A 25,841-nucleotide genomic window follows, 5' to 3' on the forward strand; every position below is an offset into this window, starting at 1 on the left:
AACTAAAAGAAAACAAGAATATCTTCCAGATAGAATTACTATGTTAAAGAGCTTAAACCTTTTTGGTTAATATATTATTATTTAGGTTCCCAAAAGGGTTGTGCTCATGTACAACACTAGCAGAAGATGAGAGAGTTGGGTGGCACTTTCGCCTTTACCTTGCCTGCAGAGAGTTTTAGAATCCACTTGTATCTTTTGCTTCTCTACAACATGTACAATGATATTTCAGTAGCAGTTTAATTTATACTTCTTCTCTGATTAACAAATGCAAACATTTGAATATCTTTTGAATTTGCTTTGCTACAAAGATGTTTTTTATATATTGTCCATAGATCTGTTTTATAGGCAAGCTTACTTTTTGCCAAATTGAACATTTTTAAAGTATTGAATGAGAACTGTGGCTTTTAAAGTTCTCTTTTGTACTTATGCCAGTTATTTGTTGCAGGCAATCCAAAAGCATGCTACAGGGATTTCTAAATTTCCCTTTTATTTCCTACTGCAGCATCCTTCCGTTTGATGAAGTATTTCATTTTGTTTTGGTTCTTTATTCCCACCTCTGCTTAATAGTCAACTGTTTTCCTTTAACCGATATAAATCATATACTGCAAATGTTATAAAACTTGATGCATGAGTCTTACTGTGTCCAAAATCAAAGAGGCCATTTTCCTCCCACTCCTTTAGCTTCTGCTTCCTTCAGCGGTGGGAACAAGTGGGTGGAGATTTCCAGAGGCCACCTGAAAAGATATGTCAAAGAAATTTCTAGTGAGGGCAAGAAATCTAGAATCACAGTTTTTCCCTCTAAGGAATTGTTCCATGAAGTTTTTGTCCACATGCTGTCTGTATCTGTTAGTAATGGGTTTTCAGTAGTGTCAGAGTCCTGGTATAGCCTTACAGGAAGGTGTGTGATTTGAGCATAGGCCTCATGTCTTACTCACCTTTGATGTGTTTGGACCCAAACCTTGGAGATCTGTACACATAAATTACCTTTTATCTTCACGCTTTGTGGTGAGGAGGAATCTCCTCCAGGAAGCACGGCCCTGCATTTTTAACTAACATGCCTTGTGTTCACTCATCCAGTGGGGGGTGTAAACAGCACCATCAGGAGGGGCCTCAGGAATGGCCCAGCACTTGGCACCAGTCAGCGTCATAACTGTCTTCCGTACTGAGCCCCACACAGGGAGGAGATGGAAACAGTCTGTGGCAAGGCCAGCCTGTTCTCATTATTAAAAAACATAATGATGATGAACATTAAGCCAGCTACCATCTATGTGTTCCAGTATTAGACTGCGTTTTCTTTAATGCCTTGTAGAAATTAGTTTTAATGTATATAAAATTTTAGGAACTAAGAGGTCGTGTGTGTGTGTGTGTATATATATATGAAGTTTCTAACTTAAAAGGCGTCTATGTCCAAAATGCATTTCTTAGTTGGTTATTTGGAAATTGAGACACAGTTTCACGTTTAACAGCGTTTCAAATGGTGTTTGAATTCTCAGTCATTTCTCTTCCCCTTCCCTGATCAGCAGTAGCTTATATAACTCATCAGGTGACCACAGAATAGGACTCAAAGTATGATTATAAGCATTTGTTAGAAAAATGAAATCTAGGAGTTAAAATATAAAAACAACTAAAGAGAAATGTGTATTACCAACTTGTTTAATGCAACAGTTTTTACTTCACATGAAGATAAACAGCATGATGACTTTCGGTTCATAGAAGCAATAAAAAAATAAACATCTTTTCCAGGTAGCTATCAATTACCAATTTTAAAAACCACTTTTGTTTGAACTTTAAAGGACTCTTTCTTAGCAATATTTTATCCTGTCATCACCATGACATCAAAGGACAAATTGACAAATAGGCCCAGATTAAGGAATGCAGAATCCTGTAAAAGTGGAGCATTCAAGGTAACCTGACTTTAGGTAAATACAGAGTCCTAAGGGGCAGATGAGGAAGCTGCATCTTTGTCCACTGTGCCGTGAGAACATAGGTGAGAGGGGTAGATTTACTCTGGGGACTTCTGTATGTAGGTTACAGCGTAGGTGTGGGCTGGAGAAAATAAATTGCCACAGCAAGCAAATGTAGGTTTCAAATGTATCTATTTATTTTTTGTCCAAAAATGATTTGAGAGATTCAGTAACAAGATTAGTGGAAATACCTGAACTTTAAATCTTCAGAAAAATGTCTGCATCGAACAGAAGAAATATTTCTGCAAGCTCGTGATCCCGGGCTGCTGTACACTCTCAATAAGAAGTTCTAAAATTATGCTCTGTGGTCAGGAATCTGAAACACATTGGTCTAAAACACTTCTTTTATATAAGGGTAGCTAGTAGTGGCTGTGACAGAGGTGAGATTCAAAATTTGTCGTTCAATACATTTTGTCATAAATATAGCTGCAGTTTTGATTATTTTTAACAGTTATAGTTTGATTATGATCAATGCAACTGTTCTCATTTGTTTGATATCTAATAAAATCATTAATGAATCAAAAAAAACCCCTAAAATGAAAATATAAAATTGTGCTCTAATCTTTAGAGAAGAAAAAATAAAATGCTGTAATAGTGAGGCTCCGGGAGAAAGACAAAATATATCCTCCTCGTGATAGGATATAATACAAATCTTGATTACTCTGCCAAACTCCTAGAAGCAGAGAAGAGAATGGTTACCATGGTCTGGGGGGAGGGTGATATGGGGAGACATGGGTCAAAGGTACAAAGTTGCCAGATGAATAAGTTACACAAGATGGATAAATTCTGGAGATGTAATATACAACGCTGTGACTAAAGTTACCAGTGCCGTATTACATACTTGACATTTGCCAGGGGGATAGATGTGAAGTGTTTTTACCACAAAGAAATGGTAACTAGGTGAGATGATGGATAGGTTAATTAGCTTGATTGTGATGAATATTTCACAATGTATACATATATCAAATCATCAAGTTGTGAACCTTAAATATAGACAGTTTTTGATTGTCAGTTATACCTCAATAAAGCTAGGAGAAAAAAACAGAGAAGTAAACCCAGATTTTCAGTTTGTACTGAATTGTAAAATAGGCAAATAAAACTTCACAATTTATGCTAATTTAGACAACCAGATAAATAATATGGGTATATTCTCTTAAAATTATAGAAAGAAATCAAATACTTCAAATAGGATAGAAGTTTCAACCTTTTAGAAACCTTTTCCCATTATCGTTTATAAAAGTTCTTTACCCAAAAGGGGTGGTCAAATTTGCATATATATTTGTTTTGTTACCTAGATTTTTCTTTGCAATTGCTATGTCTTAATGAATTAGTACGTTAAATGATTCCATTATTTTAAAATGTCCATTGTTTTTTTAAAATTACACTACTGTATAAAAAGAATAAAACAGTAATTATGAGAGTGACTTCTTATTGCAGGGGTTTCTAGTTCTGACCTCCAGTAAATGGGTGATGTTGGCCGGACAAGCCTTACTTTCAGTACGTATAAAATGGGAGGTTATACATGATGACCTTCATCATTAAAATTAGAAAAGTCTAGGTAATCATAATACATTGAACATATCCTGATAAAATAATCAAAATACATAATTATTAGTTATATTTCATGTGTATTTGCCAAACCCAATTTTACTATTTGAGCATATTAGTAAAATTTAAGCATTTGCCTTACTAAATTTTATTGGTATTTAGCTATTTAAAAGTGATAAATACAGACTCGACTTTAAAACTGTTAAACAGGGCATGATTCTTCAAAATTTATTTTAAATAAACTGAAGTTATTGTTTTTCCTAAACCTGCAAAATTATATTAACAGCAAACTAAAATTACACTCATTTTCTGGGATATGTTGCTGAGGGCTTCAAGGTTAGTGATTGTATAACTCCTCTAATAAATGTCGTCCGTCAAATTTTCTATCCTGCCGAGGAGAGAAGGAATATGGGTATCTCACCAGTGTAAATGTTCTCCTTTGTCTGCACTTTAAGAATTACCTCTTTTTCTATGTGAACCTGGAGGAGGAGAGCAGGTGGCATGGAGGAAGTTAGAAAAAGGAAGCAGCAATTTCTGCCTTTACTGTGTTAATCTTAAATTGCCAATAGGTCATCTAACATATTCAGGAGGAATACAGAGAAGCAAGATCTAAATCCTTTTAAACAGGAATGGTGTAGGGTAACACCTGTTACAGATTTTAAAGCATGAATGGTGTTTGCCAGGTGGTGAAAATGGAGGCTGGTTCAGTGTAAAGGAATAGTGTGAAAATACAATCCCAAGGTGTGAAATAGCATACTACAGGGGTGGAGGTCACAGTAAATAGTTTGCTGTTTCTGGGCAGTGAAGTGAGAGGGAAGCAGAGCTGGGAGATAAGGCTAGCAAGATAGACAAGGCTTGGAGAATGGAAGGCCCTGCCTACTAGATTAGGAATTTGAGACTTTCTCCTGGAGGCGCTAGGGAACTAACGAAGGGTTTTCAGCAGGAGAATAACGTGACTAGATATTTTTTAAAAGATCTTAAAAATAAATATCACTTTCATGGTCTATGATGGGACCAGGATGGAGTCAGGGAGACAACTAGGATTTTACACTAGTGTAGCAGGAGATGACGAGATCCAAACTGAGGCATTGGCACAGAGGTTGGAAGGGGAAGGATAGATGTGAGAGAATGAAATGGTGGTAAACAGGACAAGATGATTGGTGAGAAATAGAGAATGGTGAGAGGGAGGGATGGTGATGCTTCCCACTGCCCAGCTTGGAAAGATGGTGGGGAGGAAGGCTACCACAGTGGGGAATCTGGCATTTTTCTTCAAGGTGATTGTAGAGAGGAATCTTGAATCAACCTGTTACAAGTTGAGTTTTAGATGTCCATGGTGTACCTCTATGGAGATGTCCTTTGATGGATTCACAGTCAGTGAGGACTAAACGTGTGTGTATATATGCATAAATGTATGTGTGTGTGCACTCGCGTGTGTGTGTATAATCTATGGAAAAACAGAGGTGGGGGTGATTAATGAGTGCAGGGAGAGAGGAGAAGGGGACCATGTCAAAGAAGGCTTTACAGATAGATTTGAGCTGGGTTTAAAACATTAGTAAGAATTTTCTGGGAATATACTTTAGGTATTAGGAGCAGGGAAGAAGTATTCCAGGAAAAGGCACAAAAGTGTGAGAAAAGAATAATTAGCTGCCAACCATGGAAGTTGAAAAAGCAGATCACCAGGGAGCGCATACACAGTGTTAATATGCCCCGGTGCTTCACCTCCCCATCCTCTGTGCAGCCTGATAAGGGGAGCAACAAAGGAGGAGCCTCAGAATAAAACCCTGAAGGATCGGCTAGATAGCTGTGAAAATATTTGAACAAAGCTCTATTGGATGTCTTCAATAAACGAGTCAAAAAGAAAATTATGGTGCAGTGTCAAAGAATGGAGGTGACAGATGAGCATCACATACTGGACACCCCCGTAAGTGTTGATGTCATTAAAGAACCTATAGAGAGTAAGGACAAAAGTCAGATAGCGAAGTAGAGAAGATGGGAGTAGAGGTGGTGCTGAAGAACCCCAGGTAGCTGGGATAGGTACCCAGCCTATTCAGTTAAACCCGCCAAAGCAGAACAGAAATGAAACAAATGGGTGAAAGAGTCCAGGCTGAAAAATCTAAAATGTGGAGAAGCAGGTTCCAACCTGGTGGCTCTGGTAGTTAAGGTCTTAAGTTACACACAGATGTTTTGTATTCATACCCATTTTCAGCACAGAAAATACCTCCTGGAGTCTCAGCACTCAATGACTCGTCCCCGAAGGTCGGTGCTTGCCTCCGCGCTAACCTCAACACTGAAACCGTGTCATAGAAAAAAACACACCTTCGTGTGCTGGAATAGAAAGGAATGAGAGATGTGGAAGGTTTTTGCCTGACAGTTGATTTTCCAGCCTAGATTTAAAGATAGACACTGAGAACTTTCAGAAAATATATTGAAAGTTGTGATAGAAAGTCCTATTATCTTTAATGGGAATTTCATGGCTAATTCCCTGTGCATTGCTGAAAATGTCCCCCTTAAAACTTGATTGCTTTGATGTATGGAGCAAGCAGAGTCTTCAATTTGGCTCTGCTTCTGCTGCCAGGATCTCGCTCCAGCTGTTGCCCATCACTTGTGCGTTCTGTTCAGTTGTTTTCCACAGTGCCCTCTGCCTGCCATCTCTGTGCTTTCTTTTCCAATACTCATTCACCCCTTGTCCTTCAAGCTCTTAGACTATGAAACAGGGGCAGCTGGTACGGTCATGGGAAGAGTTCATCAGTACTGCCTGTTTGACAAGAGTCAAATAACAATGTTGAAAGCATCAATAGACATCCAGAGGTTATTTCTATAAAATATCCTGGAAACTCACCTGAGTGATCACTGGCTTTCGTATTGCAGCCATTGTTAGGCTGTCATTCAAATTTTCCTAAAGGGAGAGTGTAAATATTTAATATTTTATTATATGTGTGTGTGTGTGTATAAGATCAGGGAATTCTTTATTGTTGAAAACAAATATCTGTTTGCCTTTTGTTCACAGAAGAGTATTTACATGTTTCATTAAGAAAAGTGCCTTCCCTGTTACAAGGGCACAAGGACATAGGTGTTGGGTTTTTCAAATCCCTGCTGACTTGTGGCAATTTTCTCAAGCTTTTTATTTGGTGCAAACGCATTGCTCAGGGTGAGCAAGGTCGGAAAGATCACTAGGTCAGCAGCAGGCCTTTCCATATTAATTTTGCAGAGACACTGCCTGGATAACACCAGAGCAGCCACTTCGGAATTGATCAGTATTTACCATACTGCGTTGGTCTCAGGTGTACAATTCTTCCTCAGTGTGAGGGAATAAAAGGGAGCAGGGAAAACAAAACCCTGCAACGGCAAACAATTAGTTTCTTCGATCAGATGCTTCATTCCAGTTGTCAATGGACTTTTCACAGGGGTGCTCTGTGCTCAGTAGTTAAAAGTAATTAGAAGCCAGAATAAATGAGATCACTGCAGGAATGAATGAGCTTTACACAGAACAGTGCATTTTATACAGAAAAATGCAAATCTCTAGTAGAGAAGGAACACAGTCTCCGTTCAATTTATTTTTACTACTTGATTGCTTTACAATCGATATACTTACTTGGTGTGCTTCAAGTCTAGTTATTTTTAAGTCATGAACACATTTTAGTTTCATGAGGTCTACATTCGTCATGAAGCGGTTTGGGCTGGCTGAATTAATCGCCACCAAAACAACACATTTAAAGTATAAATGCTGAGACCAAGACTGTGATTGTTGACTTACGGATGTGGGGAGTTATAATTCTCTATATGCAGTAATCTACATGATGTGATTTTGATCTAATGGAAAGAGCCCTGAATTTTGAATCAGAAAACTGGTTTTGGATCCTGTTACTTACTTGCTGTGTGACTGTGATGACATCACCTGGTCTTTCCAAGACTTCTTGGTGAAAGGGGAATAACGATTTTTTTTTCCTGAAAAAGATGGCATAAGGATTAAGTGAGCAATATATGTGAAAGCATCTACTACAGGCCCTGGCAACAGTGAACGCCAGTTTTTTTCCATCTTAATCTGTTTCCGATAGTGAATTCCATCTTCTCATTGCAGAGTTAGAAATAGGAAATGCATCTGTTTAAAATGACTAGATCATACCTACTAAAATAGGGGAAACCTTGTAAGAACTATTTAAAAAATCACAGTAGTTACTAAGAGAGTGGATCTTAAATGTTCTCACCACCAAAAAAGAAATGGTAGTTATGTGGCATGATACAGGTGTTGGCTAGTGCTGTGGTGGTAATCATTTTGCAACATAAAAGTGTATCAAAAGAACACATTTTTACACCTTAAACCTAGCACAATGCTATGTTTAATGCTATGTCAATTATACCTCAGTAAAACTGGAAAAATAGCACAGTAATGAGTTACAATAGGATGAAAGAGGAGTAGGAAAAATACGAGACAACTCCTCTGATCTGTAGGAAATAGAATTCACAAACACTGGACCCTATTAGAGCTTATTTTTAGAATCCTCCTTTGATAGCTTGTAGAAAGTCATTCAAGAGCAGCAGAACAGGATCCCCTTGAACTCAAGGAGAGGACGTTTTCTTTCCTGATGTCAAAATCCAAGAGCACATGTGAGAAGAAAGACAAATATTTAGGACTTGAAAAAGAATCAGGTGCTAGCATTTGTTTATTCATTCATCCACTGAGGGAAAAAGCAGCTCTTTATGGAGCACTTCTGTGTGGCATGCGCTGGGATCCACCAAACTAGGGGGGTAAGCGGATCCTTGCTCCCACTGTACTCACAGTCTGAGGTCTCGACAAGGGGACCACATTGGGAAGCCAGACAGCCGTGCGTGTAGCACCAGCTCTCTTTAATAATGACAGTAAGAGGAAGACAGTCAAAGGATTGAGTTTTTAAGTGAAGTGACTCAAAGGAATGGATGCATACTTTTCAAACTACGACAGAGAGGGAGAATGTATAACATGTCATTTTGGCAGTGAAAGAAGTGATTCTGTGAGGGTTTCAAATATATTCTTCTGAACCTGGAAAATACTGGTAAGTGATAAATGGACAATTTTGATGAGAGAATAATTCATAATATAAGAATAATCAATGTTATAATATGTAATTTTCAAGTATTACTGCATCTCATCCTGAGTTGTTAATCAGAAGCCATGGTAGGATCAGGGGTTAAATCCAGAGAAATGGAAATGCAAGCCATTGTTCATGGAAAAAAAGCTATATACCATTTATAAGCCATAAGGGAATAATCTGTGACTTTTTTTACTGATATTTATTGTCCCTACAATGCATTTATTACTTCACCAAATTTATTTAATGAGTGAACACTTCTTGAACAAATAGGTGGCAAATGCAGAGTATGAACAAATGAATTTTATCTTTTAGGAGTATACATATGATACCATTGACACACATTAGGAATTTCTATAATTTTTTTTCAATAGTGTATATTGAATGCTTACTGAGTCCCAGTGTTCTGGGGTCTAGGAAGGCTGCAATCAATACAGACACCAGTCCAGCCTATTGGTGGTGGTGGTAGTGGTAGTAGTGGTAATGACAATTGCTAACGTTTGTTGAGGATATACTACATGCCACATCCTGTGCTAAGTACTAGACATGAATTGTTTCATATAATCCTGAAAACAACATTCTGAGGTGTATACTATCATTAAACTCAATTTACAGATGAGGAAATGGAGTTTCAGGAGCTTAAGTAACTTGCCCAAGGTCCGGCAGTTATTAGCAAATCCAGGATCCAACTCAGAGAGTTTGCCTCCAGTGCCCGTGTTCTTTACCCCTACCCCTTCCAGACAAGTATGATATAGTGGATAAGAGGTAGGAGATGTGACACAAACCAGGGCATATGAGATCGTAGAAGTCGAGGAACATCATAGGAGAACTATGAGAGGTGGTGATTTCAGAGAGCTGTAAATAGTGTAGTTGAAGCATGGAGTAGAAGTAAGGAAAATGAGGGACCATGTTGCGAAGACTTTATATTTTATGTTAAGAAATGGGAAGCCCTTCCAATGTTTGCATTTTTATCTGCATTTTTAAAAGATCAACTTCCCTAGGTGAGGAAGAACAGTGGGAAGAGGCAAGACAAGAAGAATCTGGGCCAGAGATGACATTAGCAGTGCAGCTAGAGAGGAGAGATTTGAGAGACAACAAGAAACATGAAATTGATAAGCGTGAAAGGTACTAGAGGAGGCATATTAACACATGGAACTGCACACATATATTGATCTCTGGTAATGGATGAGTTCAGTTTGATGGCTGGGGGGCTTATAACATTTCTCAGTCTAGAGATGAAACGGTGGGCAATCGTAAATAACTAGACAAAGATTTTAGGAAAGCAGACATTTCAATCTTGACCACACCCACTCTGGGACGGTTTTGCCAGAATGGGAAAGTTGAAGATCCTAAAAATATTGCACAATACACCTTCAAAGGAAATTAGATAATTTCTACATCTTGTATCTTCTTTCTCATCAGGATCAGTGTTAACAGAGAGGCTCTAACTCATCTATTTCCTACAGCTGCTTGTTTTCTTATAGCTGAATAAAATGGGATCATGAGAAAAACCTGAGGAAAAAGTAAAAGCATTTGGGAACTGAGCAGAATTATTTACATTTTTTTCCAACAGGGAGAAATGTATCTTTAGTTCAAAGATTGTTGAAAGTAATCTGCCTTAGGCTACCCAGGAAGCTCAGATGATGCTGCGAAGTGCTTAAAATCAGGCAATCGGTAGCACCTTCCATCTGTCGTAAAAAGCTTCTGTGTATAGAAGAGTGCTGTGCAAATACCAGTAGTAGCTTCTGCTGTTCCAGCTGAGTTCACTTACTTCCTTCTCTTGGGATTGAAATAGTCATTATTCCTTTCCAAAATCTAAATGCTGCCCAGGTAACAGCAGCCCAGGAAGGTATCACGGAGAACCCCAGCTCATTAGATTCCTAATAACTTGTTTGTGACAGTCACTTGAACAAGGATAATAGACCTGGCTTTTAATTAAAGGAGAAAAAAAATGACTTCTGTAGAATAAGGGAAAATGGTTTCGTGTTTCGAGATCTACATCTGTAAGAATCTAAATAAAAACCTATAACTATATAAAGATGTTTCATTCATATGAAAAATATAATCAAAATAACAGGTTTCCCAAGCTATCCTTATACGTATGCCCTGAGCAACGCATTTGCCCTAAGGGAATTTTCTCACTCTTGTTTCCATGACTAAAGACAGCATCATAGTTATAAAGGATGGTGGAAAGGAGGCAATGCACATGGAAGTGCAGAGCTAACGAGACAAAATCAGACTCTGATCCTTTTGGAGAATTCTACATTGGGCCGAAACTCACTAATTTCAAAATTTTTAACAAATATTTATCTCCCTTCATGTTTATCTAGTACAAAATCATGTTAACCTCCATATTGATGCAGATGATCCAAAATGAGTTTCAAGGCTTAGCCAGTTGATATAAATTGTTAAGGGATCATGTCTGAGGCTGCCGTTGCCACAGTTGGTCAAAACTGTTGATTGGCATATAGTCCCTTAAACTTAGAAAACCCCAACACAGGCTGTTAGACTTTGGGTGTGTTTTCTCCAAATGTCTTATTTTTCTAACAGGAAATTATTCTGCCAATTATGCTGCAGTAGCACAAGAAAAAAATGAAGATAGTTACCCAAGTGACTTAATTCTGTTATTATTGCACTAAATAGTTAAAAATCTCTGCTCAAGTAACTTTTGAAGTCGCAACATGTATCCCTAAATTCAGTCACTCCGGTAGGTTTTGTTTTTAGGGGTCTTTTTTTAGTTGTAATTGGTTATGTAACATTACTGAGGTGTACAATCAAGATTTTCAAAGTAATTTTCAGTTTTATCCTCAGTTTAAAAGATATGGGGAAATTAAAGTATCTCTTGATAAAAGTTGCATTTTCTATTTTTAATTGCTCTGAAAAAATCTTCATTTCAGCATCTGTGTAATGTCAATGTATGGCAAATTATTGTGGCTGCCAGTTCAGAGATCTTCATTACACTAGTTTTTCATGTGCTTTATTTAATGTGTCAGTTTATAACTAGAATCCGAATGACTTTCCTCCACTAATAATAAGAAAGTTTGAGGGCTGGCCTGGTGGCGCAGCAGTTAAGTTCGCACGTTCCACTTCTTGGTGGCCCGGGGTTCGCCAGTTCGGACCCCTGGTGCGGACATGGCACTACTTGGCATGCAGTGCTGTGGCGGGTGTCTCACGTATAAAGTAGAGGAGGATGGGCACGGATGTTAGCTCAGGACCAGGATTCCTCAGCAAAAAACAAGAGGACTAGCAGTAGTTAGCTCAGGGCTAATCTTCCTCAAGAAAAAAAGAAAGTTTGAGATCACTCCCAAGAGATACAATGATTAGCTACCAAGCAAGACGTCAGAGTTCCTGACCCTGAGCATGGAGAGAGGTAGCAAATAAATCCACTGTAGGAAGACGGAGCTCAAAGCCGTGACCTCACATCGTCTGGATTCCCCTGTCAGTTTCTCAGTGAGTTACTGTGTCACCCTGTGGCCCAAAAGGGGTGATGCATCTCCCCAAGTATTCAATTTAATGCATTTCAGCCCTTGGGAGATCGGTTTCCTTGTTCAGTACAATTTGCATCAACATTAGATGAGGCAGTAGACTCTGGAAGATTTAAAATGTCTTGAGAGAAAAATGTTTTTGATGATGTTTTTGTCTGGGATCGTGGTAAATGACCAAATATGTAGGAGGTCCTTACATTTTGAGAATCTTTTATCGAATTTATTAAAGAATAGTCATGAATCATCTTAAGGTAAGGATGAACATGTTAAAACAAAAAGATTAACCTGTAACTTGCTTCAAGTAAGATTTGAAGTCTTACAAAGTGAACTAAATATAGCGTAATAGATATGAGTCAATAAATGGTTGAAACACAATATGTTGCATTGAAACCAATTTAGGAAACTAAGCTTTGTCTCTCCAGGGAGACCTAGTTAGAGGGGGAGGTTTGGATGTTGATCATTTTGTGTCCCTTAGCATCTAGAACTAGGACTGGCAAACAGGAGATCACTTGACGTGCTTTTCCTGACCCTTAACTCTACAGTTTGACATATAAAATAAAGTTCAGGCCTGATGTTCTAGGATCAGCTGGAAAAAACATATGAAATAAAAATCACAAAGAATCACATTAGCACATGCCAAATTATAGTCAGGTACTATGATTGTTCAACCAAATTCTAGTTCAACCAAACCCCAATTTATAAAAGAGATATTGCTGGAAGTTTGTCATTAACTTCGTGTAATTACCATAACCTTGTAATATCATAATCTTATAAAAGAATTTACCACAGCATTACTTTAATGAACATATCTTTAAAATAAAAAGTAGAAAGAGGTTTTGTAAATATGCAATGCAATGGGACTTGAGAAATTGGTATTTACAAAAAGCATGTTCCTCAGATTTTCCGAATGACGTATTCCCCATCGTGAGCTCAGACAGACAGACTTACAGTGTGAGCTCAGTAGCAGAGAGGGATGGAGATGGCATTACCACCAGCATGGCTAATGGATCACATGTCACTTCAGGGATTCTCGTGGCTCTTTATGAGGCCAGTGTCCCAGCTTTCCTCTTCGCACAGATGAGAAAATTGAGGCTGAGAGAGTAGAAGTAACCTGGCCACAGTCCCACAAGACTGTCTTCAAACCCCGTGCCTCTGTGTGGCATCCATGTTGTCAGCTGCTATTCCGCGTTCAGAAAGAGGTTTTGTGATATTTCAAAAGTAGTGAAAGATGTCCCAAAATGGACAAACAATCCTTATTTGGGGAGAGGTTTGTGCTGTGGTACCAAGATATTGACTGCAAGCAGAAAGAAGTTCTGGGCAGGGGGAATAGGTGAGGTGCTGGGGAGATGGTGTGGAAGATGAAAGAGCAAACCTTAAGCATCAAGGTGAAGAGTTTGCTTTTGCAAATGTTGCCTGGAAAGCAACTGAAGATGCTTTGGATGCAGTATTGAAAGCATGTTAAGGTTGGATACTTAGTAAAGAACTTTGATGATTTGCTTAACAAATTGCTATTTTATATCAAATAATATGAAGGTTGAAATTCTTTTCATATCAACCAAAGAATAAATAAGAGACTCACTTACGCCTAAACTCTGACTCCTGAGGCCATGCACGTTTGGGCCCAGACTACTTCTGGAACTTCATCTCCTTCTCCTCTCTGTGTGCTCCAGCATATTGAGCTCCACACTTGTTCTAAGGAATGGAACAAGCATTAACCTCAGGGTCTTTGCACTTGCTTTCCCTGAAATGGCCTTCCCAATAATAGCACCTCCCTCTGCCATTCTACCCTGTTCACTTTCTATTCCTCTAAAAACAGTATTTTTCTGGATAACAGTACCACCTGATATTATGTATTTGTTTCTTTCTTTTTTTTTTTTCTTTTTCTTCATCTCACTGAAGTTTGACCACCAAAAGGGATGGAACTTGGCTTCGCTTGTTGTTGCATCCCCAGCATACTGGAGTAGATGAAGATCTGGGGGGTCTGAAGTTAAGCACCCTTTTTAAGAAAAACAATGGAAAAATACAAAACAAAGTACGAATGAAAGTTAATATTTATTTAGAACATGAGAAATAAAACAAATTACAGATTTTAAAATGCTAATAAATACCACCAGCATTATAAAATCTGAAAAAGAAAAGAATGTTTTTATTATTTTATCGCCTGTCACCCCTCTATACTTTTCCTCAGCATTTTTCTGTGACATATTCTTTGATCGCCTCTTCAAATTGTAATGATTTTGTAATATAATCTATAGAGAGACTAGAAAAATAATTCTGTCTTTTCCCTAGCATGGCTAATCAAATTTTTAAAAAATTAATGATAGTTTAGAAAAGCCTTTCAATATCAACGTTATTGCTAATGTCTTGTAAATTTTTTAATTGTCAAATATGAAAACCTCTATAGGGTTCTTTAGCATGTGAACCATAATGTTTGGAAGAATATTCCACAGAGTAGCTCCCAGCTCTGAACATTTCTAACCTTGTCTCTCCTCCACCACACACAGTCCTGGGCGCCCAGAATAAGAACCTGTTGTGTTAGAACCTTGGGCCCTGCACCTCCTTTTCAACATTGGGTGAGTTTGTACAATGGGCAGTAGGAATATTCTGGAATCCATTCCTACACCAGGATATATAATAATCTAACTATAGATGAAAGTGACGGTGAATCGTACACAAAAGTCCTAGTAAACCTAGCCTAAATGCATGCCTAATAATTCTACTTCCTTGAGCTCAGTTCCAGAAATAACCACACCCATTTAAACACTCCAGAACAGGACAGAGGCAAGTTGGGATATAAAAAGACAGTAGTCCTAACCATTTGCAGTTAAAACATTTTGCATTTGCAAATTTTAAAAGCATGTGACTACATGAACAGGTTGCTAGGGATCCAGACAAATAAGGGACCCTGAAACTCAACCATTTTTAGCTTGATAGTAAATCCACTTCTGCCAGCACCTAAAGGTAGTCATTAGATACAAAGTAGACACTCAAAAAAATATTTGTTGAATGAATGAATGAATGAATGAAGGGATAAATAGAAAGGTACTTCTTTGTGACTCTTCCATAGCATTGCGGAATCAAAGTGCCTTTCAAATTAAATTGGACTCATTAGCTACAGGTTACATTTGTCATGTTAAAACTATGCTAAATCTCTGAGTGATGTGGGATCTATTCTTAATGCAAAATATGTCAAGAAGATTTATTCATTATAAGCATGGGTACATTGACCCTTTCCTTTTTCTTTCTATGGGGAAATACACAATTTCTGCATAATTTTGCAGCCCTTTCAAGTGCACTTTCTCAGGAGTATGCCCTGAGCAGAGCTATTACTTGGAAAGTCTTACTACGAAAATTATGGAACAACCTTTCTTCAGTGTATATGTTATATTTGCTTTTTTATGAAGGACAAATTCTTCTCTATGACCTTGATTTTTTTATTTTTGTGACTCCCAGGGAAGAGTTGTCTAATTTAAAAAATGATTTTGCAGCTAGAAGGCGCTGAAAAACTGAAGGCCTATATTTTCCAGTATGGGGTAAAAATATAGATTTATTTAAATTTTAATAAATTAACTGCCTAACATGACAACAGGGATAGTGCTAGAAAGGAAATTGGCGGGTCAGAGAAGAAATCTCGTACTGAATGGAATTTGCTTAGAATTCCCAGCTTTTGGTCTGCTCCCTTCATTCTCTTGCTCAGGGTTAGCAGACCAGTCTGGTAACCAGAGAAGCACCTACAAGGTCAAATGATCTCTTGTAAAAGCTGACTCTGAGTATACATTTATGCATGATTGAAAAACTGTGTGCTGCTTTCTGGATCTGGAGTCTGTGAGAGAATTCCAGAATAAAAAATGCATCTTGCAAATGCTGAACTTTTCCACTTGACATTCAGATTGAGATGAGAGTTCAGAGAAAATAAAAAGCCATGAAGCAAATCATGGTATGTTGACAGTAAAGTTGTGGGCTTACTTCTGAGCTTGCTTTCACATGCTTTATTCAGGAGAATGGACTTCTGTGATGCTGTGATGGAAAAACCAGGTCTAAGTTGGATTTCTCAATTGTGAATCAAATACGGGCAACATTTCCCACATTGATGTGGTTGTCTCTTTTTAAATTTTTCACCTTTAAAAAATTTCAAATTAGTCTTGGGACCTATTTGGAATATACACAGTGGTTCGTATGAGAAGACAAGTGTAGATGAAGCCACCTTTTTTTGATATGCTGGTGAAAGAAAACACACGTATTCAATTTAAGGTAGATTTTTCTTTTAGGCAATGTATGTATGATTGATTCTGCAGAAGTGACACTTTGAGGTGCCCTGTCAGAGAGCATGATTGATCAGGAGATTACGGAAAGTCTTTGAAAGTCTCTGGCCGATAATTTGCTGCTGTACTGCTGTTTACTACAACTTGAAGTAGAGAGAAATAAATCAGTTTAAAAAGATTAAGAAAATGGATAAAAATTATAGGCTGCCTGTTAAAACTCCTTCACAATGAGTAAGGGTTTGTTGTAAGGGGAAGAGGGCAAGTGATGCTTTATCAAGAAGCACAGACATATTTCAGTGTGATTAGAAGAAGATAAAGATTTTTTTTCTTAGCTTCATTCAGCTGGTGTAATGAACATTATTGATTAAGATGTTAAGATCAATAAGGACTTAAAATTGAAGTAGAGGAGACCTTACAGAGGAGAAAAAGGTTATGGGCCATCAAGTAGGCTGACGATTAAATGCTTTGTAAAAAATAGATTTTTTTAAACATGAACTGTCCATTCTACTTCTTGGTTTTCATTGGCTTGTGCTGCCCTGCAGCACACAGGTACGTGTAAAACTACCATTGTGTGTTGTTATCAGACTCATACACTAAATATTTGTAAACATCATTTACTACTAGAGGCTAATTATAAAACTTTAGCCCATCGGAATGTGTTTTAGTAATGCTTTCTAGAGAGTTCTCTGTCTTGTTAATGAGGAAGCTTCTTTTCAAGTCATTTAACAGCCAATGGAACTTGACATGTCTGTCCTTAGATTGCAATTCTGTATCATAATACAGGTGCACTTTGTCAGGTTCTTTCTAAAATTACAGCAGTAATGTTTTAAATCCCTTTCTCCTCCTTTTCTTAATTCATCAGTATCAAAGTCTACCAGATGTGTTGGGCTTCTGTAGTGCAGCCTCAGAACCAGGGATAAATGAGTTAGATGTGCCTCACATGTAAGCAATTGCATGTAGAACTTTTGTTTGTCGGGAAAAACTAAACAGGTCTAGAAAAATACATGTGTAAAACACCAAACTGCAAGGATTTAAATGCAAAAATGGAGAAAACACAATCAAAATACATTGAAAAATGAAGTAAAATTAAATTTGCTAATATGAATTTTAGGAAAAACATCTAAAAGTAAGGAACATTTTAATTAAATGTATGCAAAAAGTACTCCTGAAAAACAGTTCAGAGACCAGCACCTGAAAATATGAACAAATAAGCACAGGCTCTAAGAGCTGCTGTAGAGAAAAATGTGGAAGAACAGAAAAGAAATGCCTTAAAGGGAAAGAAGAGAAGGAAGCCTCACTGATCACTGAGTTCTGCATTTTCTCATGGCTAATCTGGGCTTTGCATTCCTACCTATCTACTTAAAAGTTCCCTTTGAAAATTTTACAGTCTTTTAGATTGGGCCCAAGAAACTCACTTTTTAAAAAAATCATTTCTGATCTTAGTGAATATTAGTTTCAGCTATCTATTTCTAAGATATTGGGCATAAATCAGCATAAATCTGTTAACTATCAATATGTAGACATGAATGAAAAATACTAGGAAGTCATTTATTTTAAGTTACGTGAAATATCAGTAAAGAATGATATCTGATAAAATTTATTATAATTCTGCTTATTTAATTTTCTGTCTATAAACTCTCTCACAAATATAGTTCATTACGGGTTTGTCTTAAATTTAAATACATAATATAGGGCCCCAACAGTGTAGCTCTAGAGTCTGTTTTTAAACAAGTGTTTTATGTAGAAAACTCAATGGTTCATTGTCTAGTCGCTCTGATTTTTGGCACTTTTTGATTCTGAAATTAGTGTAGGGGAGGAAAAATAATTTTCCCTCTACCCTTCTGAGTTCTGAGCTGAGAGCCCTGTAGTGAAATACAGATTAACATGAAAAAAACAAACCGAAGTTTATTCACATGTGTACCTCATGGATACCTGGGAGATACCCAAAGAAATGAGCAACTCTCGGAGGAGGGAGATTTTGCAGTGGCATATTCTGCTTCCCTTCATTCGTAACCGAAACTGTCTTGAAGTGCATACCAAGAACCCGTGGGATTTGACATGCCCTTGTCTTTGCACGCAGGTGCACCCTGAGTGTGACGCTGGAACAGGCCATCATCCTGGCCAGAAGCCATGGCCTGCCCCCTCGCTACATCATGCAGGCCACAGATGTGATGCGGAAGCAGGTAAGTGTCACACATGTTTTAGGGAGTTGTTTGAGAGGACCTGGATTTGAAGGTTCCTTTGGTCACTTATGAGGTGTCTGACAGGTACCTGGATGTGACGGGCACTTGTCCAGATTCAGAGGGTAAGTGTGAACAAGAAACACTCCCAAGGAAGAAAACAGTGCAGTCTGTATGAGGTTCTCCAAGAAACTCAGCCAACCTGGAAAAAGGGATGTCTAAGAGAGAACCTGAAGGGAGTGGATTGGGGCTGCTGTGAAGGACCAGATGAAAGGACGCGTGATATTTTCTGTGATGGCAGGTGATCTTATAAGGCTTGGGGAATAGATTGTGGAGGGAGTGGGGACAAGGAAGAAGAGGAAAGAATTGAGGGCCCTCCCTGCTTCTAGAGATCTCAAAGGGAATTCCACTAAGTGCTAAGCAGTTTATACATTATTCTGAAGATAAAGAACATACTTCAAATTTTCCTTCAGAGGATGCATAACAGCCTTTGGACTGCCTGTAGGTCACTGAAGTACTTATGGGTGAGAACATACTGTCTTATAAAGAGAATGAACTTTCGATACAATAACCCAATGATTGTTTAAGTGTGATAGTTTGGTTTTTAACCCTTAAAATTCTTTAAGAAGGTAACAGGAAAAATGCACTAACCTCCAGTTTACTGAATATTAGGAAAAGGTGCTTAATCTAGTAGAAAAGACACAACTTAGTAAAAAGACAAAAGAATTTGGAAAACATCAATTTGATATTTTATTCTGCCACATTTTCTCAGGGCTACCACAGAAAATTGATTTAACAAATCTCTCTACTTGCTGACTTGGTTTGCATTGCCCAAGGATAGTGAGTGACTTAATTTTTAGGATCTACTTTTATAGTTATGACTGCTTTATTTACTAAAGACTTAGATTCTAACTCTTAGGCAAACATAAAAATCCCTGTAGGTTTCCTCCCAAGATTACACTACAGAATGTCAACCAAAACCACAAAAAAAAAAATCCATGGAAGCAGTCCGGGTGAGGCCAGCACCGGCTTGGCGTCTGCAAAGCAGAGATAAGGTACAATGAATGCATGTACATTGATGCTTTGGGTTGGGAACCCCAAAGCTGAAAATTGAAAACCAAGATCTCCCAAGGTTCAAGAGGGATTTGCTAAGTAAAGGTTAGATCCAGGAGAAGCACATGACACACTGTGGTTCAGCTGGAAAGGGTAAATACAGATGCAAATGCCAGCAGGTTTTGGAAGAATTTTTTGGGTGGATATACAAATTTGGTTTTAAAAAGTAGATCAAAGTAAACTTGTGATTATCCACACCAGGGATGGGATTTGTGTGCTAAAACATACAGAGAGAAACTAAGCTTTCTGTTTTGCTCTGTTTCTATTTGAGTAAGTTTGCAGTCAGACTTGGAGGAACCATCTCAAAACGATGGTTTATGGCAAGACTAAGAGACTGATATTAACCCTCTGCAGAATAATCAACTAAGGCAGAAATTATGAGTTGGCTACATGTACATTCTTAGTATATGGATTTGAATAATCAAAACCTTTAACTTCTTACAACTGAAAAGGGAGATAGATAAAAGAGAGAGAGGAAAAGTAAAAACAATATGATGTAGGCCTTAATGACTTAAGTGGTGCAGACCTCTTTAAAATATAATATACATATATTTACATATATTATTAATAGGGATTATTATATATTTACAAAATATAATTTTAAAAGACTTAAAAGTTATGAAGTTCCTTGGGAAATCCTAGTTAATTTCTAAACTGCACTATTTTTCAGTATTTCTCACTCCTTCCTCACAGTTTTTTTTTTAAATAAGTACATTTAGAATATGCAGCTTCCTTCCTTTGTTGCTTGTTTCTCTGTTCCAAGTTGTGACATCTCCAGTTGGTTCTGAGAGACAAAGAACTGACTTCCACCTTCTTTGTGAAGGATCATAGAGCCTGGGGATCTCTCTTTAGAGAAATTGGAGTAGACTGGTGCCCAGGAAAGACTTGAAATATTCGTTCTATTGCCAATCCTCTTTCCGGTGTCAGGAGTTACAGGCGATGGGACTAAGGGCTGGGGTCTAGTCTGCAAGTCAACTCTTACCCACTTGGGATCTGAGTAGTTAGAACACATGTGTGAATCAGAGACCTAACTCTTCTGTCCTTTTTGTCTTTCAACCGTTTAGACTCAGCTTTCCAGAGACCAAATGATTAGAATATTTGCCAGGATAATGAATAATATTTTCTAAGATCTTCAGTTTCTTTTTCAGGAAGAAGCAGCTTTTCAGCATGATTTCTTGTTCTTACTTCTAAGTGCAATTGATTAGAATTGTTGATTTTCAATTAGAATTGGTTTCCTGGTTTTGATCATCATTCTCTGGTCAAGCGAAGGGTTGATGTGAGAGGGAGTTGATATACTGGGTAAAGTGTGTGAACTCTGTTCTGCTTTTACAACTTTTCTCGAAGTCTGAAATTACTTCAAAATAAAGAAGTCTTTTAACTGCTTAATTGCAATTCCTACATTCCATCCCATCTGTCTTTTTACCACCCCACCCCTTTTCTTTATTTGGTCCATCTTGAGAAAATACTCCTTTTTTTTTTTCCTTTTCTCCTTTTCTTTCTTCCCTTGCTGTGGGTCAGAATTTGGTAGCAGGAGAGAGAGCTTCAGAGTCTTTCAAACCACCTCCTTCTTCTATTCTCAGTCCCAAACCCTGGTGTTTGGTTCTGTGTAGTAACTAATCCCCATGATCAGAACAATGGTTATAGCTTCATTCATGAAGTTGACAGTCTGCAAAGACTTTTTCATTGCTCAAATACATTGTCCTTGTACTAGAAACTTTGAGGCAGAATTCTTTCATTTCAGAGATCCACATGCTCATGTAGTGTCCAGAAATTGCTTTAGTACTTTTAAGAAAACATTTTCTTGATAAATACTATGATATCTTGATAATACTATTCAGCTTAGGACAAAACAGGCACGTGAGTACGATAGAATGTGATTTCTGTTCTACAAAACTATGGACACAGAACAAATGTTTATAACCTGCTCATTTCCTATTTTCAGCGTCTTAAGTGTTCATTGCTTCTAGGAAATAAAGACGTAGATAAGATAGTGAACAGGGAGCTGTTATTTAAACTTATTTTGAATGATTTATATGGCTATTGAAATAAATATCAATCCTTTGAAACAATATATCAATGTATTTTGATTCTTAAAAGCATTAATTTTTGAGGGGGCTGGTCCTGTGGCCCAGTGGTTAAGATTGGCCTGGGTTTGGTTCCCAGGCCTGGACCTACACCACTCATTGGCAGCCACACTATGGTGGCAACCCACATACTAAATAGAGGAAGATTGGCACAGATGTTAGTTCAGAGCTAATATTCTTTAAGCAAAAAGAGGAAAATTGGCAACACATCTTAGCTCAGGTCAACTCTTCCTCAGCAAAAAAAAAAAAAAAAAGGATTAATTTTGAAAATGCTCAGATGCAATTTCTCTCTTTCTCCTCATCCAGTCTCTCTTGATGTTAAATAGTTGGAATAAATATTCTACACTCAAATGTTAGTAGGATGTTAAATAATTACTAATACAATGTAGAGCTTAAAGTGATTTTCCTTAATTCTTTCAGGGAGCAAGAGTTCAGAACACAGCAAAGAATTTGGGAGTCAGAGACCGGACCCCACAGTCTGCTCCGAGGTAAGGGACTCCCCAGATCTGCTCTTTTCCAAAGCACTTGCCGCCATGTCCCGGGCAATGTCACTCACAGCTAATGCAACTGCTCCAGGATATGCCCAGGATAGTACTGACTGTAATGATGGAAATTGGCCTTGGCCTTGTAAACACTCTGTGGCTGAATGTGATTAGACATAAATGATCTCAGAATTAAATGGAATTTAGGTGAAGCACACTTAGAGGGAGCAGGTAGAGATGGAAGTCTTGACATTGTTTCCATTTTACAGTAGAATAATTCAAAAACATGGTTGAATTCAAAAACGAAAGTCCACATAGGTACTACTAAAATCTGTATTCCAACTGTGCCAAACTACGAAAATGCCATTTTCATTTATACTTTTATGATTGTACATGCTGTTCCCTCTGGCATGATTGCCTTTCTCAACTGTGTCTGTATGAAAAACTCCTATTTAACCACAAAACCCAACTTACATGTCATTTTCCCCCAGAAGTCTTGGCTGAGTTTCCTTCTTCTTTGTGCTCCCTTAGCATCCTGAATATTGATATTATAGCCCTTATCATATTGTGTTGCAATATATTGTTACGTATCTCTTTGCCCAAACTAAATATGAATTTTCTGGAGGCAAGGAATGTTTTTTGATTTTATTTTGCTCATCGTAGTGCCTACATAGTGCAGACATTGAATATCTGAACTGATTTCAAGAACATGTCAATGAATAAATCAATGAGTGAGTTTTTTGTTTGTTATTGTACCAAATATTCAAAGTTCATACATCATCATAAGAAAGGACTCTACTACAACTTTAAAATAAATGAACATGGGAACAGCCATCAAAGAAATGTCATTAATTTGATTTCCCTGATGACGTTAGGGTAGGCACTCATCTATCTTGAAGTAGGGCAAAGCTAAACAATTCCTTTTACATTTGATTGTTTTTATACATTTTCATTTTAAGAAAAAGCAAATTCCTCCAAGCACTGTCACAGACAAGATATTCTCTGTTTCTATTTACAAGCAGTTACCGGAGTCAGAATGATGACTGGAGCATTTATGAAGTTATATTTCTTTCTGGAAAACTATGTGGGCAGTGAAAGGACTTTCAAAAGGGAAAATATATTTTCTCCCTGAAAATGGATGGAGCACTCATGTTCTAATTGCATTTATTTTTAGTGCGGACTCCTAACTCTATTTAATCCTGAAGTCTTGTTAATGTTATCTTTCATAGTTGATTGGATCAGAATCTAAGACTTTCTGTTGCTAAAGAATCCTTTCACGTCGGCATTCTCTCTCTGGCACCTTGAGCAGACATGGTATATTTGGATAATAGACCCAGTGAAGTGTTAAAGTTCCAATAAGAAAACAAGATAATGGCTCATGAAGGTCGTCTTGGCTAGAGCTTATAAACACTAATAAACAGTGGGGTTACGATAAGACTTCAGCATCCTGATCAATAAACCAAAGTGCAAGCTGAATACAAGAAAAGAAACTGATAAACTCTCTTTTTTCTTTATTGGGTTATGTTTTAAAACGCTTGAAATGGAACACAATAAAATGTGCCAGCTGTAAAGTTGACAGTTTTTACAAGAGAATAATAGCTCTGAGAGAGAAATCTGGAGTAATGTCTAAATTTTATTTTTTATCTAGTCTTACACTTAGTCTACAAATATTTATTGAGAACTTAAGAAGCGCAAAGCGCTCTGCTATGTCCCATGAGAACATCAACATGAGATCGAATAGTTCCGGCCGTCAAGGAGCTTTCAGTTAGAGAAAACCTATCTGTAAGAAAAGGTCAGATGTGAGAAGCTCTCTGAGGAAAGTGCGGGAGAGTGCTGAGGACCAGCGTGGAAACCAAGATTCCTGCCCCAAAGACAGCAAATTGAAGAACCCATTTAGCTCTCAAGGCGAGGCCGTCCATAGGCAAATCGGGGGTAATGTTTCTGGAAAGGTCTTCATGGAGATAAGGTTTGCTGAGATAATATTTGGTTCAAATCCCCAAACAATCTCTATCATAGTTTTCCTGTCACTTTCTTTCATTTTTTTAAATTCACTCAGCAAGCATGTATTGAATTGCTGCTATGTTTGTGGATGGCAGGTGCTTTATTAAAAACTAGAGATAAAGACATAGGCACTCCCACCAGTCAGTGAGGTGCCGTAGAGTGACCATTGCGTAAAATGAAAACGGTAGATGGCGTGTAAGAACTGGGACAGAAGCAGGCAGAGATTGCCTATTGAGAACACAAGGAAGAGGCACGTAACTCAGCTGCAGGATGGAGAGGGGAGGTTCCAGAGTATTCCTGGCCAGTCAGCATGGTCATAGGTGTCCGGTGGAGCTGATGGAACGGCACCAACACCCAGAGAACCCGTCGCATTCTGAGAACCACAGCTAGATCCCTATGACTGATGGTTGAATGTGATTTAAGGAAGATGCAAAGTGAGGCCAGAGATGCAGGCAGGGGCTGGATCAGGAGGAGACATACAAAATATTGAAGAGTTTTCATTTTCACCTGAGGACAAGGGAAGCATTAAGAAACAATCTTACCATCAGGAGGATTTAAATTCTAGAATCTCTCTCTGGAAAGCTTAGGAGGATCCATCTGAGGACAGCTAAGACTGAAGGCAGGAGTTCGAAAGGAGATTATTGTAGTATTGAAGATGAGGATGAGAGAATGGATTAGAGACATATTTAGAAGACAGAATTTGTAGTCTTTGGACACCAATTGGTTGAAGGAGGTTAGGGAAAAGGAAGATGCTAGGATGATCACCTGATCTTTGGCTTGGGTGACAAGGGGTGTATGGTTCTAGTCATGGAGATAGCAGATACAGGAAAAAGAACATGGGCAGGGAAAAGATGATGAACTCAACGTGGTAATATCACAACTAAGGCTCAATGGACCATCCATGTGGAGTTTCTTTGTGAGCAGTACAAACACCATTCTTCCTCCTAACTTCATACATTGGCTCTTCAAAACAATAGTCATATCTTCATCAAGAACCAAATATTACATCCCAGATGTAGTGGCACACTGGTCTTATTTTCTCTTCCATTACAAAATCCAGAAACTGTTGTGTGTAAAAGCTTGATTTTCTTTGTGTAATTGGGAGGCAGCATGCTATAGTGGCTAAAAGTGAAAACAAGGTTTTGAGACCCAGGTCCTGCTGTGTGACCTTGTTTAGTCAGGTCCTCTATCCTCTGAGACAATTTCTCATCTAGGAGATGGGCAGAATTACCTGGGACAGAACGATGAAGGGTGTAATCTGTAGACTGAAGTTGGAAAGTTCTGCTCTCTGCCCATTTGGATTTGGGCTGGAAATACCAGCTCCAAGATGGCCGCCTGAGCCCAGACAGGACAAGGAGAAACTGGAGCCAGAAACAAACCTTTTTCAGGTAGGGCCACTGGTGGGTGTGCGTGGAGTGAGAATACAGCAAGGGCCCCAAAACGTTGGGCCAACTAAGGCCTCCTGTTACCTAAGAATTTAGCTGCCAAAAACCAAATGCCTCGGTGCAGAGCGAAAGTCCAGCTCTTACCTGTTCCATTTTACTTCCAAACTTCCTCTGCCCATTGTAAATTCCCAAAGCCCCGCAATTTCCGTTACAAATGTGTCTGAACTCAAATAACCCCGAGTCCCTTCCAGGAAGCCTCACTGAAGCTGAG

General features: G+C 38.1%; 1 protein-coding gene across 1 annotated transcript in view; it reads left to right on the forward strand.

Annotated features, from left to right (window-relative positions):
* PREX2 (phosphatidylinositol-3,4,5-trisphosphate dependent Rac exchange factor 2) overlaps positions 1-25,841 on the forward strand; it is a 278,303-nt gene that overhangs the window by 245,095 nt on the left and 7,367 nt on the right. Inside the window, exons 38-39 of the mRNA XM_046642000.1 lie at positions 18,406-18,508; positions 22,123-22,190. Of these exons, the coding sequence (XP_046497956.1) occupies positions 18,406-18,508; positions 22,123-22,190 (171 nt within the window). The remainder of the gene's footprint in view (positions 1-18,405; positions 18,509-22,122; positions 22,191-25,841) is intronic.

This window comes from Equus quagga, chromosome 16 (genome assembly GCF_021613505.1).
Source record: "Equus quagga isolate Etosha38 chromosome 16, UCLA_HA_Equagga_1.0, whole genome shotgun sequence".
Classification (NCBI taxonomy): domain Eukaryota; kingdom Metazoa; phylum Chordata; class Mammalia; order Perissodactyla; family Equidae; genus Equus; species Equus quagga.